The 13,931-nt window shown below is 37.3% G+C and overlaps 1 protein-coding gene across 1 annotated transcript; it reads left to right on the forward strand.

The window, feature by feature from the left end:
- The first annotated feature begins 3,761 nt into the window (after positions 1 to 3,761).
- Positions 3,762 to 13,695, forward strand: LOC109062468 (ras-related protein Rab-2A). The gene is made up of 8 exons (XM_042772588.1): positions 3,762 to 3,981; positions 7,471 to 7,542; positions 7,886 to 7,953; positions 9,945 to 10,027; positions 10,174 to 10,266; positions 10,856 to 10,967; positions 11,846 to 11,914; positions 13,398 to 13,695. Exons 1-8 carry the CDS (start codon positions 3,936 to 3,938, stop codon positions 13,491 to 13,493), a joined length of 639 nt encoding a protein of 212 aa, XP_042628522.1. The 5' UTR covers positions 3,762 to 3,935; the 3' UTR covers positions 13,494 to 13,695.
- The last annotated feature ends 236 nt before the right edge of the window (positions 13,696 to 13,931 follow it).

Below are 13,931 nucleotides of genomic sequence, written 5' to 3' on the forward strand. Positions count from 1 at the left end.
ATAAAAAAAAACACCCACCCACAAGGGGGAGGGTGAAGAAGGAGAGACTGAAGAGAGGGAAGGTCTGTTATTGTTTGCTTTTCATATTACTGATGGTGTTTTTAAGGTAAGGATGAGAAGGGCCCATGTGGTGTTTTCCCAAGGCTGATGGTTATTATTCTTGCAAGTTATTTCCTGTTCACTGGTGAAACAAATGTCCAGAAACAGCTCTACCAACTTTTAAATTAGAAGTTTGCAGAAGACCTTGTTGTTTGTCAGCACAGTCAACTCTTATCTCGGTTCAACAATGCTAAATATTATTTTATCAGCTGGACAACAGTAGCTTGATTATGCTATCAAGAACAGTTTAAACTTCCATTAGATGGATGTATAAAAGTCTCCTGAATGCACTGATTGACCCAGATAAAATATTTTAACAACTGGAGGAAGTGAACACTATGCACATTGCCTTGAATTCTATACTTAGAAACTACTTTGACCCTAATTTTCTAAAATTAAAGACAGCACATTACACAAAAGTGCAATCACTACCTAATTAATTATAAGTAGGTCGTTTTACTCCCCAAAGCTCAGGGACTAGAACATGGTTGTCATGTGATCTCAGGATCCTCTATGTTAAATCTATATTTTATCAGATATTTTGGGAAATCTGAATTAGCAAGCATCAAAACAAGCATTTTATCAGGAAGGTGTTCTCTGGTATGGTGTTTGAGAATTTTGAATTCATTTGAATACTTTGAATAATTATTTCACTGAGTTCATAAGATTACAGCACTGACCTCTAGTGGACATTACAAGACATGACAATATCCTCAGAGACGAAGAATGTAAGTGGTTTGGTACAAAAAGCTACGATTAATAATAGAACGTGTCCATTTCTGACTCACCTTTGACCTTGCTTATGAAGCTAGAGGGGGCAAACAAATATACTAAATAATGTCTAAGATATCAATGCAGGATGACCATCAGGCCTGACTCTATTGAATCAGTGTGTTGTTAACTGCTGCAACAAATCATGCTGAATTCATAAATGAGCAGGACCATTGAAAAGAATTGGTTTTTAACTCCAAACTGTTGCTTCCAGCTAAAATATGAGTCATCTATCCATAATATTGCTTTCTTCAGTGAAAATGTTATTTTGTCTGACTCAGGAGAGAAATATGCACAGAACACTGTTTACAAGCAAAAACTGTATAAAACTGTTCTAAACAAATGTCAGTGGATTTTGATATGAGATTACAACATAGGATGGATCATATTTTGCCCAGAAGCAATGGTTTAAAGTTAAATCTCCTTAATGATGGATTTTTTACTTATAAACACAGTGCTTTTCACTTCACAAGACGTTAATTGGCGGACTGTAGCTGAGTGGATTACTTGTGAACTACTGTGATGTTTTTATCAGCTATTTGAACTCTCATTGTGATGGCACCCATTCACAACAGAGGATCCATTGGTGAACAAGTGATGTAATTCTACATTTCTCCAGATCTTTTCTGATGAAGAAAACTCATCTACATCTAGAATGGCCTAAGCTTGATTAAAATTTAACATTTTAATTTTTGGGTGAACTATTCCTTTAAGACTAAATGTGAATTAAGTCAAAAATATGGTACATAAGTCTATACAGAAATTTGCAGGGGAAGTCCATTAAAGCTCAGTAATAGTTTACCTCAATAGTTCATCAATGTCAAGGTCTTTCTCTCATCTCTGATACCTTAACCAACTGTCTTTAGCGTAAAGCTCACATGGTCTATTCCTGTCATTAGCTTATTAGATATATACAGTGCATTACAAATGTTTCAATGTCTTAATATATTCATTTAAATGGAGATTGGTAAGGGGAGGTTTGAAGACATTGCCTAAAATTACTATTTAATTATTATAACAAAAATTAAATAGTATACTATACTATAAATAGTATACTAAAATCATTTAAATAGAAATATGGATAAAATTAGGATGATAATAAATTGTAAAATTATGGTGAATGTGAAATATTAAGAAATATTGTGTTAGTGATTCGATAGAACTATTCTAGAGACCACACTTTCACAATATACATTGTGTTTGTACTTTTTCTTTGTAGAATATTCTTTGCTTGTGTCTGAAAACTAAAAAGTTATTAATTCTTAGAACAAATCCAAATGATTTGTAGTAAGCTATAACATTTATAACAATTTTACACTTTCTTTTGATATATATTATTAAATTCATGAAATGTACTTCACCACAAATCCAAATAGTCAAAATAGTAGCATTTTCTCATTGTCTATTCATTTTTTAGGCTTATATACCTATTTGTATTTTAAATGTATTCTTATTTACACAGCCCGGGACTATGTTTTCATGGGTGGACCCCCTCTCCACCAGGCTCAAAGGGTAGGACCGTAGTGGGCCCTCTTCATCACAGTGCACGGGACAACATTCCCAGTTGTAAACCAGGACAGGTTTCTACATGAGGGCAGTGGTGCCTAAATATAGTTAATGATACAAAGCTTAAAAAGTAAATTCTAAATGACAAAGAACCAGAAAAAAAGGCTGGGGCCATGTACTAAAAACATCATAAAATTTTACCTTTAAGAATACAACAGCTTGTTACTGTGGCAGTACCCTTAAAAGGATAACTTTATACCTTGTCTACCCCTAAAATGTGCATATTAGTACCTTAGAGTATTAATATGTAACCTTAAAGGGATAGTTCACCCAAAATGAAAATTCTGTCATCATTTACTCATCATGAAACAGTTAAGGGTAACCATTGGCTTCCATAGTACTTTTGTTTTTTTCATTCTCAGTCACTGTTACCGTCAACTGTTTGGTTACCCACAATCTTCACAATATCTTATGCTTTTGTACAGCAGAAGAAAATTTCATACAGGTTTGGAACAACTTCAGGGTGAGTAAATGATGATGGAATTTAGATTTTTGGGTGAACTATCCATTTAAAGTCATGATAAAACAAACAGAAAAAGATCTTTTCCTCTGAGAGTAACAGATTATTGAAAAAATGTAGGATGAAAACTTCTATGCATCGGTTGTTGATTGGATTGAGATGTGGTGGGTGTTGTAAAAGTGGAGGAAGGTGAATGTGAGCTTACAGGGGTGGGTTTAAGTGGACTAAATAAATGAAGTCCTGCATATATCACCTGAAAAGAAATCTGTTATTTTCACCAGAAGTGTTGTTGCCTCATAGCAGGAAGGTCTCATGTTCGAGCCTTTCTGTGTGGAGTTGGCATGTCCTGTCTTTGTCAGTGTGGGTTTCCTTCACAATCCAAAGACAAGCATCATATGCATGCAATGAGAAAATAAATGCATTTTTTCATTTCATGCCAACTTTAAGGTAGCTATAAACCTTTTGGGGACAAAAGGTCCGTTTAAAGGTATTGCCCCAATTTTTGTGCATTTTTCCCCAGAGTGATAAATGTCATTAAATGTGGCTGAATAATTTAAGGTTTTAAATGGGAGATAGTCAGCTTTGCTGTTTCAAAGTTGTTAGGGATGCTCATTCTGAACTTCACTCATTGCCACTTACACTTCTCAAGTTATCACATCACTAAAGTCTGAAGCTTTGGAAGGATAAGTATTCTCTTATAAAGTGTCTAGAAAACAAACAAACAAACATAAACCCTCGAACATGATGTCTAAGGACATACTGTCCCTCAGCCCTCTCGATGACCATTGACCTGACACATAGCGGTTCGGTGAGAGAACTTCCGGTGAAGTCCAGAGCCTCTCCTGTTCTGCGTGCGTGGCGAAGGCGGGACGCGTGACGTAGGCCGGCTGGAGCTCGAGGTGTTTATTGTTCCTTCCCGTCGAAGAGAGAAAAGGGCTGGCTTAGCGGAGGCATATATCAAACACGCTTTCCCTGCGGTTTTAGCTTCAAGGAGCCAATTTAGTAAGGCCAAAACAGGTTAATACAGGACCGGTTGGCCATGGCGTACGCGTATCTCTTCAAATACATCATAATCGGAGACACGGGTAAGCAGCGAGCCTCTTATTTCCGCAGTGCTGGAGTCAATGACGTGGTTCAGGCAGAGGCGCGAGGGCTGGGAGGACTGACAGCCTGCTTTTTCTCTGCCTTTCTCTCCATCTGCCTCATTAGCGCTTAGCCTTACTATTTTCGCATCCATAAAGTCAATTACTAAGCATGTGCATCATGTCACGGCAGCGGTGTGCGGTTCTGAGGCTGTCACGATCTTTTGTTTTCTGCTGGGTGGGGGGAGCTAGCAGGCAAGCTAACCTCTGCTTCACATCAGCTGTGTGCCTCAAAACAACAACAGCAGCATCTCTGTTTCTATTAGCATGACATGTGGAGCGAACAGCCAGCATGCTGTGTACGTGTCAGTGCGTCTAGCTCAGTGTTCCCTCGCTTTGGTTGCATCTTATTCTAACCCAACCGAAGGCCACAACAGCCTGGCTAGTTAGCCAACATCGCTAGCAGCTATTTACTCTTTCTGAAAATGGCGTTGGCTCATTTGCGTTTTCAGAGGATAAACACGTTTAATAAGCAATGACTCTAAAAGACCTTTCTTTGTTTTATTACTCAAGCCTCACATTGATCAGTCAGGATCCTAGAGTTTGTGTTTCGATGTTGGTAACCCCGTGTAATTGTGGCCTGCTGGTGTTCTCACCAGATTTCTGCCACTGTAGGCCTTTCCCAAGAGAAACGGCAACAGCAGATGATGCACTTCTGCCTTCAGAAGTGTTCATCTGTAACATAGTTAACATGTAAACATAGTTGTTTTGTTTGTTTGTTTTTTTAACAGAATTAATGGTTTGATAGATAAGATAAACACATTCATAAAATTGCTAATCATGTTTAATGCCATCCAACGCTGTCCATATGATTTTGCATCTACTTCATTCCAGGTTACCTGTTGTTGTTGTTTTTTTTGTTTCTTGTTTCAAACCCACTTTAAATTAAGTGTATTTAACTACCAAGTACTAACATTAAAGGTAATAATGTGATGCACTTTTTGTGCGCAGATATGTTTTTGTTGAATTTGTGTTTAAAAAATAATATGTTTGATTACATCTGTAAGTAATTTTTGTAGTTACATCTACATTTACACTACTGGTACTCTTTAACCCACCCTATCATACCATAAAACCTCTCTCTAACCTCACCCGTATCCCACCTCAACGGCAGCAGATGTTTTGCAATACATGTTTTAACTACATAGTAGTTAAAGACACTTAATATAAAGAAGGACTGAGAGATTTTCCCCCCAAATAATGCCACAATTTTCTTCTCTGCATAAATTGGTCTGTAATAATCTTATGCTTAGTGTTTTTCTACATTAGTAAGGTCTAGATTCAACTGTAGGACTAATGTTGTATTGAGGATTGTGTTGCACTGAAACCTACAGCATCAAAATCATCATAAGGAAGACTCCCTTTATTTTGGTGTACTTGAAACTGGGGTCTGTTGTGGTACAAACATAACCTTTAACACGCTTTTCATCAACAGAATAATAGGTTAGTTTGTTTCATTTACTGAAAAATGTCTTTCCTGCCTTATGTGGAGAGGAAAGTGGTGCTCAAAAAATTTCGGAAAACCGAACCATGTAGAATATTTTTATATTTCCTTTATACACCCTCATGTCATTTCAAAACTTTATAGCTTTCTTCTGTGGAACATAAAAGAAGATATTTAGAAAAATGATGATAACCAAACAGGTTTGTGATCATTGACTTCTATCATATGGACACACACACACAGAAAAAAAACAATTCTCAAAATAACATCTTTTAGGTTCCACAGAAGAATGTCAGCCATATAGATTTAGAATGACGTGGTGAGATAATAATGGCAAAATTTTAGTTTTTGGATGGAGTATCCATTTAATCTTCACACCTATGCCTTAGTACAGGTTGTGCCATAACATCTGAAGATCAGTATGTTCTGAAGCCACTACATTTCAACATCTTACCCAACTTGACTCTTCCACCTGCAGTTGTTTAGAGTGACTGAGATTATTCCTTTTGTATCAGGCCTTGGATTGCGCTTCAGTCAAAAGCAACCATCTTAAACTCTTCAATCCCAAATGCATTTCACAAAAAGCTGAACAACAGAGAAATTGGGTTTGCGTTAATCACTTTTTAGGCAGTTGTGGTTGTAAAAGTGATGTGTAAACAGGCTTATGCCTTTGCATGTTGCTCAACTCGGGTCAGATGATGCTCATCTGAAACTTGATCTAGCTAGTCTACTAGCCATCATGAGATTGCTTCTAGTATAGTCTGTATTCATGCTCGAGGTGTAAGTTTGCAGTGTTAAAACTGGCACAGAGTGATGTTTTGCTTGATTTCTAGGACAAACCACATTTGTATTTATTTATTCAGCTTTTATTCAAAGTTACCCACAAATGAGAATAAAATAAGCATGTGTTTGTTTTCACATATGCAATCATACAAGTAGTGCTACTTTACATTTCACTTGAGACAGGAAAGAAAGGGTTTTTTCTTAATAAAGTGGTACATTGATATAGGCAAAGCCAAATACAATTAAGTGTTTGAAAGCAGCTCATCCCTATTAGTTTGATTCCAGCTGCTTGCCGTGATCATATTGGCGTAGGTGTTATACTACAGGGTATTATACACTGAAGCGATAACATCCAGCTGTTGTCACAATTATTCACAAAAGACAAAACAACAGGTCTTGAAAGCATATTAATAAGTTTTTTTTTCTTCTCCAAGATAGTTGCTATGTTGTTCTGTAGGTCGAGTGTAGTGTTTGTTGTAGGTGAGTCTGCACATTGTAATTTCATCATTGTTAGTTCTCCATACATCTCTCTTGTGAGCGCTCTTTGAATGCTGCTTGTTTGCTTAGCAACGGCTGTTGCTCATGGTAACGCCTCCTCCTTATGTCATAAGCATTTAACCTGTTTGCGTATCATGGCAGATCCTCTAATCTCATTTCGGGGTATGGGTTTATTTAGTTATGCTGTAATATAAAATGTCTTGAACTGATGATTTTATTTAATTCAGTTAATGTAGTTCATTTCATATGGAATCAAATCCAAGGAGCTGTTTACATGTTGTTAATAAGAAAGAAGTTTGTAATTTAAAGTACACAGAAAAACAAAATAAATGTGAGATTGTATTTATTTATTAGCTTGTTTGCTTTGTTTTCGATTAACATTAAACACTGAAAACTGAATATGAGAGATGTTTTTGATTTCGCTATCAGTCCATCAGGTCTTAGATGCTGTATCTGCCCTGTCTCACTTTAATTATGTCTTTTCTATTTGTCTGATATTGATCTCTGTGCATGAGTTGTTGTTTTTTATTCGCATTCATTTTAGCAGTAATGATGAGATGGTATTACAGTGGCTTTAATTAAACCATGTATGTTTATGCACATTGTTGGGAAATAAGATAAGAGGGGAAAGGCCTATTTTAGACTCAACAGAAATAACCCTGTCACTTTTTACAATTCACGTGTGATCTTCTGTGTTTGCTTCACAGGTGTGGGAAAGTCGTGCCTATTATTACAGTTTACAGATAAGCGCTTTCAGCCAGTGCATGATCTCACTATCGGTAAGGCTCTTTTAACCCAGTCACATTTTCTCTTATTAATTAAAACAGCGGGAATGGGTCTCATTAGCACAGGAAGCAGAGTGTTTTTGTAAGGAAACTTCTGAAAGCACATAATAGTGAAATTTGTGGTGAGGTTGAACAGGCTCTATCTACTCCATGGGTAAATAAATGTATTTAAATGTATTTAAAGTTGGTATTTGATAACTGTATTGTCAAGTTTTAAATCACTAATGCGTTAAAATGAAAGATCTGATCTGTTGATTCAAATCTGAGGTGATGTGTTCTGTGCCCTGTGCTTTCACATGAGTCACGTATCAAGCTCTGCCTTCATTCGTCTTGACAGGTGTTGAATTTGGAGCGCGAATGATCACTATAGATGGCAAACAGATAAAACTTCAGATCTGGGATACGGTAAGATTAAAACCATCTGATTTTTCATGCTCCTTATTTGTCAAGAAATTGATTTGACTTGTTTTGCTCTGCTGTTTAAGTTTGTTTTGATCTCATCTGATTATTCATGTTGGTTAGCCCTTAGTAAATGACATAAGTGTTACTATGGCTGATATATGAAACTGACACATTAGAGGTAGTGTTGTGGGAGTGTGCATTTCCTGATTAGACAGATTTGGCTATACAGAAATGCTAATGCAGCAATATGCCTAAGGCTGCTCATGGGAGTTCAGTTCTGCTGCCAGGTTGCTTTGAGCTGACACATGACATTGAACCTAAATGTCATGTGACTAATGACTCTAGAGATACAGGAAAATGATGCCATGACAATGCTGATTGGCACAATAACAATTTCACATTATATTGTGTAAAATAGTAATATTGTAAAATACTGTTGCAATTTAAAGTTTCCTATTTTAATATATGTGAAAATGTATCTTATTCCTGTGATGGCCAAGCTGAATTTTCAGCAGCCATTATTCTAGTCCTTCAGTGTCACATGATCTTCAGACGTCATTCTAGTATGCTGCTCAAGAAACATTGTAACAAACAGCTGTGCTGTTGAATATCTGAAGAAACAGTGATGCATTTTTGTTCATGATAGAACGTTCGAAGGAACAGCATTTTTTTTAAATTGTAATCTTTTGTAACATTTCTTTTGTCACTTTTGATCAATTTAATAAGCCTTTGAAAGGTTGTTTTTTTCTTTCCCTTTTTTCTGTGATTACAGCTGCAGCTCTTCATAGGAAAATACCTAAATAAAAATATTTCAGTGAATCACGTAGACATTTTATGTCTTTCAAACTGTGCCACCTTGAAAAGTACTTTATTTTTACTCCATGCATTCCATGTAATTGAGTGTGTTTGTTTAAATGGCAGAGCTTTTTCAAACATTCTCAGTTGACTTGGATCAGTGCTTTGCCAACATGTATAAATGTTTTTACAGTATAGCAGTCAATATTTTGACACATTCAGGAGCAGACTTGTTCAATCTTCCTTTTATAAGAAATGCAGTCATGAACAATGTTGATGAAAGAAAATGTCCCAGTTGCACATAAACATTTTGGCCAGCAGAGGGAGACAACATATCAATGATCGTAGCATCAGTGATGTTTTATACATCAAAATGTCTGTTTTTTTTCCATTTGTACACTTATATAGTCTTTTAAAAAGTAATGAAGAGATGCACAGCAGTTATTATTTTTAATAATGTCTATGTGCAAATTAAATTAAGTCATGTTAAGCATTAAGTAAGATGTTTTCCTGTTTATAGGGGGTTTGTATGGGTGAGGCTATCTTATGAAAAATGAAATGTTGGGATAATTAGGGGTAATCATGCAGTTGTTGTTCGCTGTGGTTTTGTTGCGATGATGTCACCTGGATTGTAGCGTGTCTTTAAATGAATCATAAATAATTTATTTCAAGGTTATTTCAACAAGCTGTGTGATAAAACTAGAGAAGATGGGGGAGTGTTGGATGAAGTAATAGGAGAAATCTGCATTTCTGGCCTTCCTGTAACCTTTCACTCCAGCAGATGGCAGGCATAACGGTGTCATTCATCATTTATTCACAATGGGCTCCATTAACTCTAATGTTAACAGCTGCCCCGGGGAATGGGTTATTGAATTCAAATACGTGCTCCTGGCTTATTTGCCTGCTGTCAAAGGGGCTGGGTTGACCAGAGGCCATCTTACACTGTGGCACGCTGATGTACGGTGTCCATGCACTGGGGGCCAGCAGATTGGACAGGCGTCATGCTCTAGAGAAGCATTGTGAGATGGAGAGTCGGTGGTGAGAAGACACTGTGGTCTTTTAGAGCTGGAGTTCCTAGGGCAACACCAGCCTGGAGGGATTGTGGTGAAGAAGCAACATACCCAGTGGACATTGTTGGCACCTGATTGTTCCTCGTAAACAGATTTTTACTGGTGGTGTGATCTCTGTGTGTGTTTCAGGCCGGACAGGAGTCCTTCCGCTCAATCACCCGGTCCTACTACAGAGGTGCAGCTGGGGCTCTGCTAGTTTATGATATCACAAGGTGAGACAAACTAAGCTGTGTTGCTCCATTGCTTTACTATGTTGTCTACTCTAGATTCAGTAGTTCTCTATAAAGGTTATTCTGATTTAAATCACTAGGTTTGTTTTTTTATTTATTTGTGGTGGGGATGTATGTTATATTTGCAGAAGGGACACCTTTAACCACTTGACAACCTGGTTAGAAGATGCTCGTCAACATTCCAACTCTAACATGGTCATCATGCTCATCGGAAATAAAAGGTCTGTATGCATTTTTTTTTTTTTTTTTTTTTTTTTTTAATTATGATTGGTACCAATAGTCTGTTATTATTATTATTTATTTATGTTGTACATATTGATATAAATTGGTTATGCAGTTTTTAGTATATTTTATTTTTATTTTTTGCTACATAGCCATTTAATTACAGTAATTGAGATGAGAGAAATGAGAGTACAGAACATTTCTAAAGTGACTTATGGATCTAAACCCTGGCGTCAAATGCACAAATTTACACCATTTACTCAGTTTAAATTTTCCATTTTCAAAATAGTATCAGTTGACGTGGCTTTAAGGTTTTTTTGGAACTAGTAGATAACCTCTGTTAAAATGTTAAAACCGAAAAAAGGACATTTAAAATATTTAAATAGAAAACTGGTATTTTAGGTTGTAATATTATTTCACAGTAGCACTGTTTTTGCTGTATTCCTGATTAAATAAATGCAGCCTTTGTGAACATAAGAGACTTTTAAAAACATTAAAAAATCTTACTGACCCCAAACTTTTGAATGGCAGTTTATTTCACAGACCAGTATAATCTGAATTAAAATCTGATCTGTTTTTTCATGGCAGTGATTTGGAGTCACGGAGAGAGGTGAAGAAAGAGGAAGGCGAAGCCTTTGCCAGAGAACATGGACTGATCTTCATGGAGACTTCTGCAAAGACTGCATCAAACGTAGAAGAGGTAAAACAGCACTTGTGTGGCTCAGAGGTCTTCAGTGCTTGTGTCGTGATTTATGTTTGGCTTGTTGTGTGAAAACGTGCACATACATACATATAGATAACACCCTAGGGACACACAGACTGGGGAGAAAAACTTTCGGATCTCTGTGGTGGAAGCCAAGAAGCTAAAGCAGGGCTTAGAGCTGGCTTTAAAAGAACGGGGTGTTAAATTGTGGAAGTCCCTCCCCCATCCTCCCACTATAAGACGCCTCAATGATTAATTTGTCTCATTAGGGTCGTGTGAATTCTCCTGACCCTTCCCCCACCCCTTTATGACGTTTCAATCTCCTATTTAAGGTTCATGCATATTCATAGATTCCCTGCCACACACACAAACACACACACACACATGCATGAATACGAGCGCACACATCTGCGCCACTGGCTCAGCCATCTCTTTCTCTCTCGGTGGTAATTGAGCCGTAGAGGACTGATTGCTCTGGAGAGCTGAAAGGCAGCTGCACCAAAAAGCAAAGCAGCTCTGTTAATTAGTCTACAAAGTGCCAGCGCCAGGTCTTAACACTTTAAAGGTAACCGTGCACACGGCCATGTTTATTTTCTCTGGGTGACCAATGTGTGCTTGATTCCAATAATAATACACACCATCACTTTCAGCCAGATGGGGGCACCAGCCATCAACTGTAAAAACTGTGACTTTGAATATGTCAAGCTGATCTAATTTATTCATGACTTATATTGATTCCAGTATGCATTGTTTTGTGTTCAGTATTGGTTGTGTTTACATCGGTCTCATTTAGGTTCTGTTTGAGTTTATCAGCTTAAACAGCTGAAGGATGGCATTTTAATCACAAGGATAAAATATGGTTCTTTGTGTTTCAGGCATTTATCAACACAGCAAAGGAAATTTATGAAAAGATCCAGGAGGGAGTCTTTGATATAAACAATGAGGTAAACATATGACAAGGAAGCACATTCTTTGTTTGCTGTTACAAGTTAAAAATAATTGGGTCAAGAGGACTTCCTGTAGCATTACACTGAAATCCATTATGTATGGTCTGGTGGATAGATTTAGAAACTTTCAGCACAGTTGATTAGCTTTTAGATAGATTAACAAACCTTATCCAGAATGGTGAATTGAATTTTTTTTTCCTGTGTTAAAATTTCCCCATTTAATATACTGAGACAATTATAATAGGATGATTTTATTTACCACCATAAACTAAATACTGTGGTTCTGTGACCAGCCTAACCAATGGTGCAATATTTTTTTCAAGGTGGACGACTGTATGTTAATCCAAACTGTGTTCCCGGTTTCTTCTCATTTTTTATTTTATTTTATTTAACTTGCAGTTTGGTGACGCTGATGGCACTTAAATTATGTGCTTTACCTTTAATTTTAGTAGAAATTACTGCTGACAAACACTTCATTGTTTTTCATCAAAAAATAGGTTTAATAAAAGAGTAAAATCATATTCTAGTCTCACATTGGATGATTGATACCTTTTGCACTGTGGTGTTGTTTTCCCACAGTAGCCACATTGTTGTCCTCAAATCTATGCAAATTCAGATGTAATAGCCAATGGAGCATATCAGTTATTATAATACTTGTTTGCATGTGATTACAGGCATTGTAACAGCCGATAAAATGTTCAGGAATGTAATCGTAGTGAATACTTGTAAAACGGTATAAATGCATGTACGACTGAAGTGAGAGGAAGGGGCAGGACGATGACTTACCTGGAACGCAGATGTACTCCAGGGAAAGCTCCACACAAGCCCTCCGGCCCTTCAGTTTCGCTCTATTGGCTGGCAGCCAACACATAAATTCCTCACATCTTGCAAGTTAAAGCCATTTGATGGAGGTGAGCCCACTGCAGCTATTTTACTGGAGTAGTTGGAAAAGGTTTTTTTTTTTTTTTTTAAGGTTAGGGCACAGAGTCCAAACCACATCAGCTGATAGAGATCCTGGCCAGGAACCTCAAAGTTCACATGTGAGCTCACCTCAGATCACTATAAATCAGATTTGGCGCAATGTAGTTTCCTGAGAATGTTACAAAAGCGCAGCCTCGCTACGGCGTGTCGTTTTTTGAACGTGAGCCCGCTTAAGGGAAAAGTTGGCACGGAGGACACCTTTGTGTGATGAATGAAAGTGCCACCAGCTTGGGTGTGTGTGTGTGTTTTTAAAGCTTTGGCAGGTTTCCCTGTGTTACCGCTGGAATAACACTCTAGAGGTTCTCCCGCCTCAGTGCCGACTAAAGTGGCCCAGTAATTCAGGCCTACAGGGGCTGTATTTTCTGCTTAATACAGAGTTACCTGACAGTACAAAATCACCACCATTTCACATGCATTCTTTTAACTTCTCTGAGGTCTTGTTATCAGAAATGGAAATGAGTGTTTGTAAGTGTCTTATGTGTGTTTGATTTGTGTGCAGGCTAACGGAATTAAGATTGGACCCCAGCATGCTGCCACCAACTCCACGATGGGCGGCAGTCAGGGAGGACAGCAAGCCGGAGGGGGCTGTTGCTGAGCACTACCCTTTACCCTCCAGTCTTCTCCACGTCCCTCTCCGCCCCTTACGTTTCTACTGGACTGGTCGGGCTCACTAACATTTTCTTAACCTCCCACAGCCCAGGCCCCGGATTCAAATCATATGTTAGATGGCTATCCAAAACAATATATATATATATATATATATATATATATCTATATATATATATATAATATATATATAATATTTATAAAGTCCCAGGTCCACTTCAAACCTCCTGACAAACTCCTGAAGCCTGTTTGGGCTACAGTAGACATTATATGGTTACTAGTAAAAAAAAAAAAAGACAGGAGCTTTGGAGTTATTATGGTAAATATATCATGTTTGTTTCTCAGCAAGTTGTTTTTTTTTTTTGTTTGTTTGTTTTTTGCTTTGTTTTGCCCATTTGACTTTAAGTTGAACTGTATTAAACACTAC

This window comes from Cyprinus carpio, chromosome A2, assembly GCF_018340385.1.
Source record: "Cyprinus carpio isolate SPL01 chromosome A2, ASM1834038v1, whole genome shotgun sequence".
NCBI lineage: Eukaryota > Metazoa > Chordata > Actinopteri > Cypriniformes > Cyprinidae > Cyprinus > Cyprinus carpio.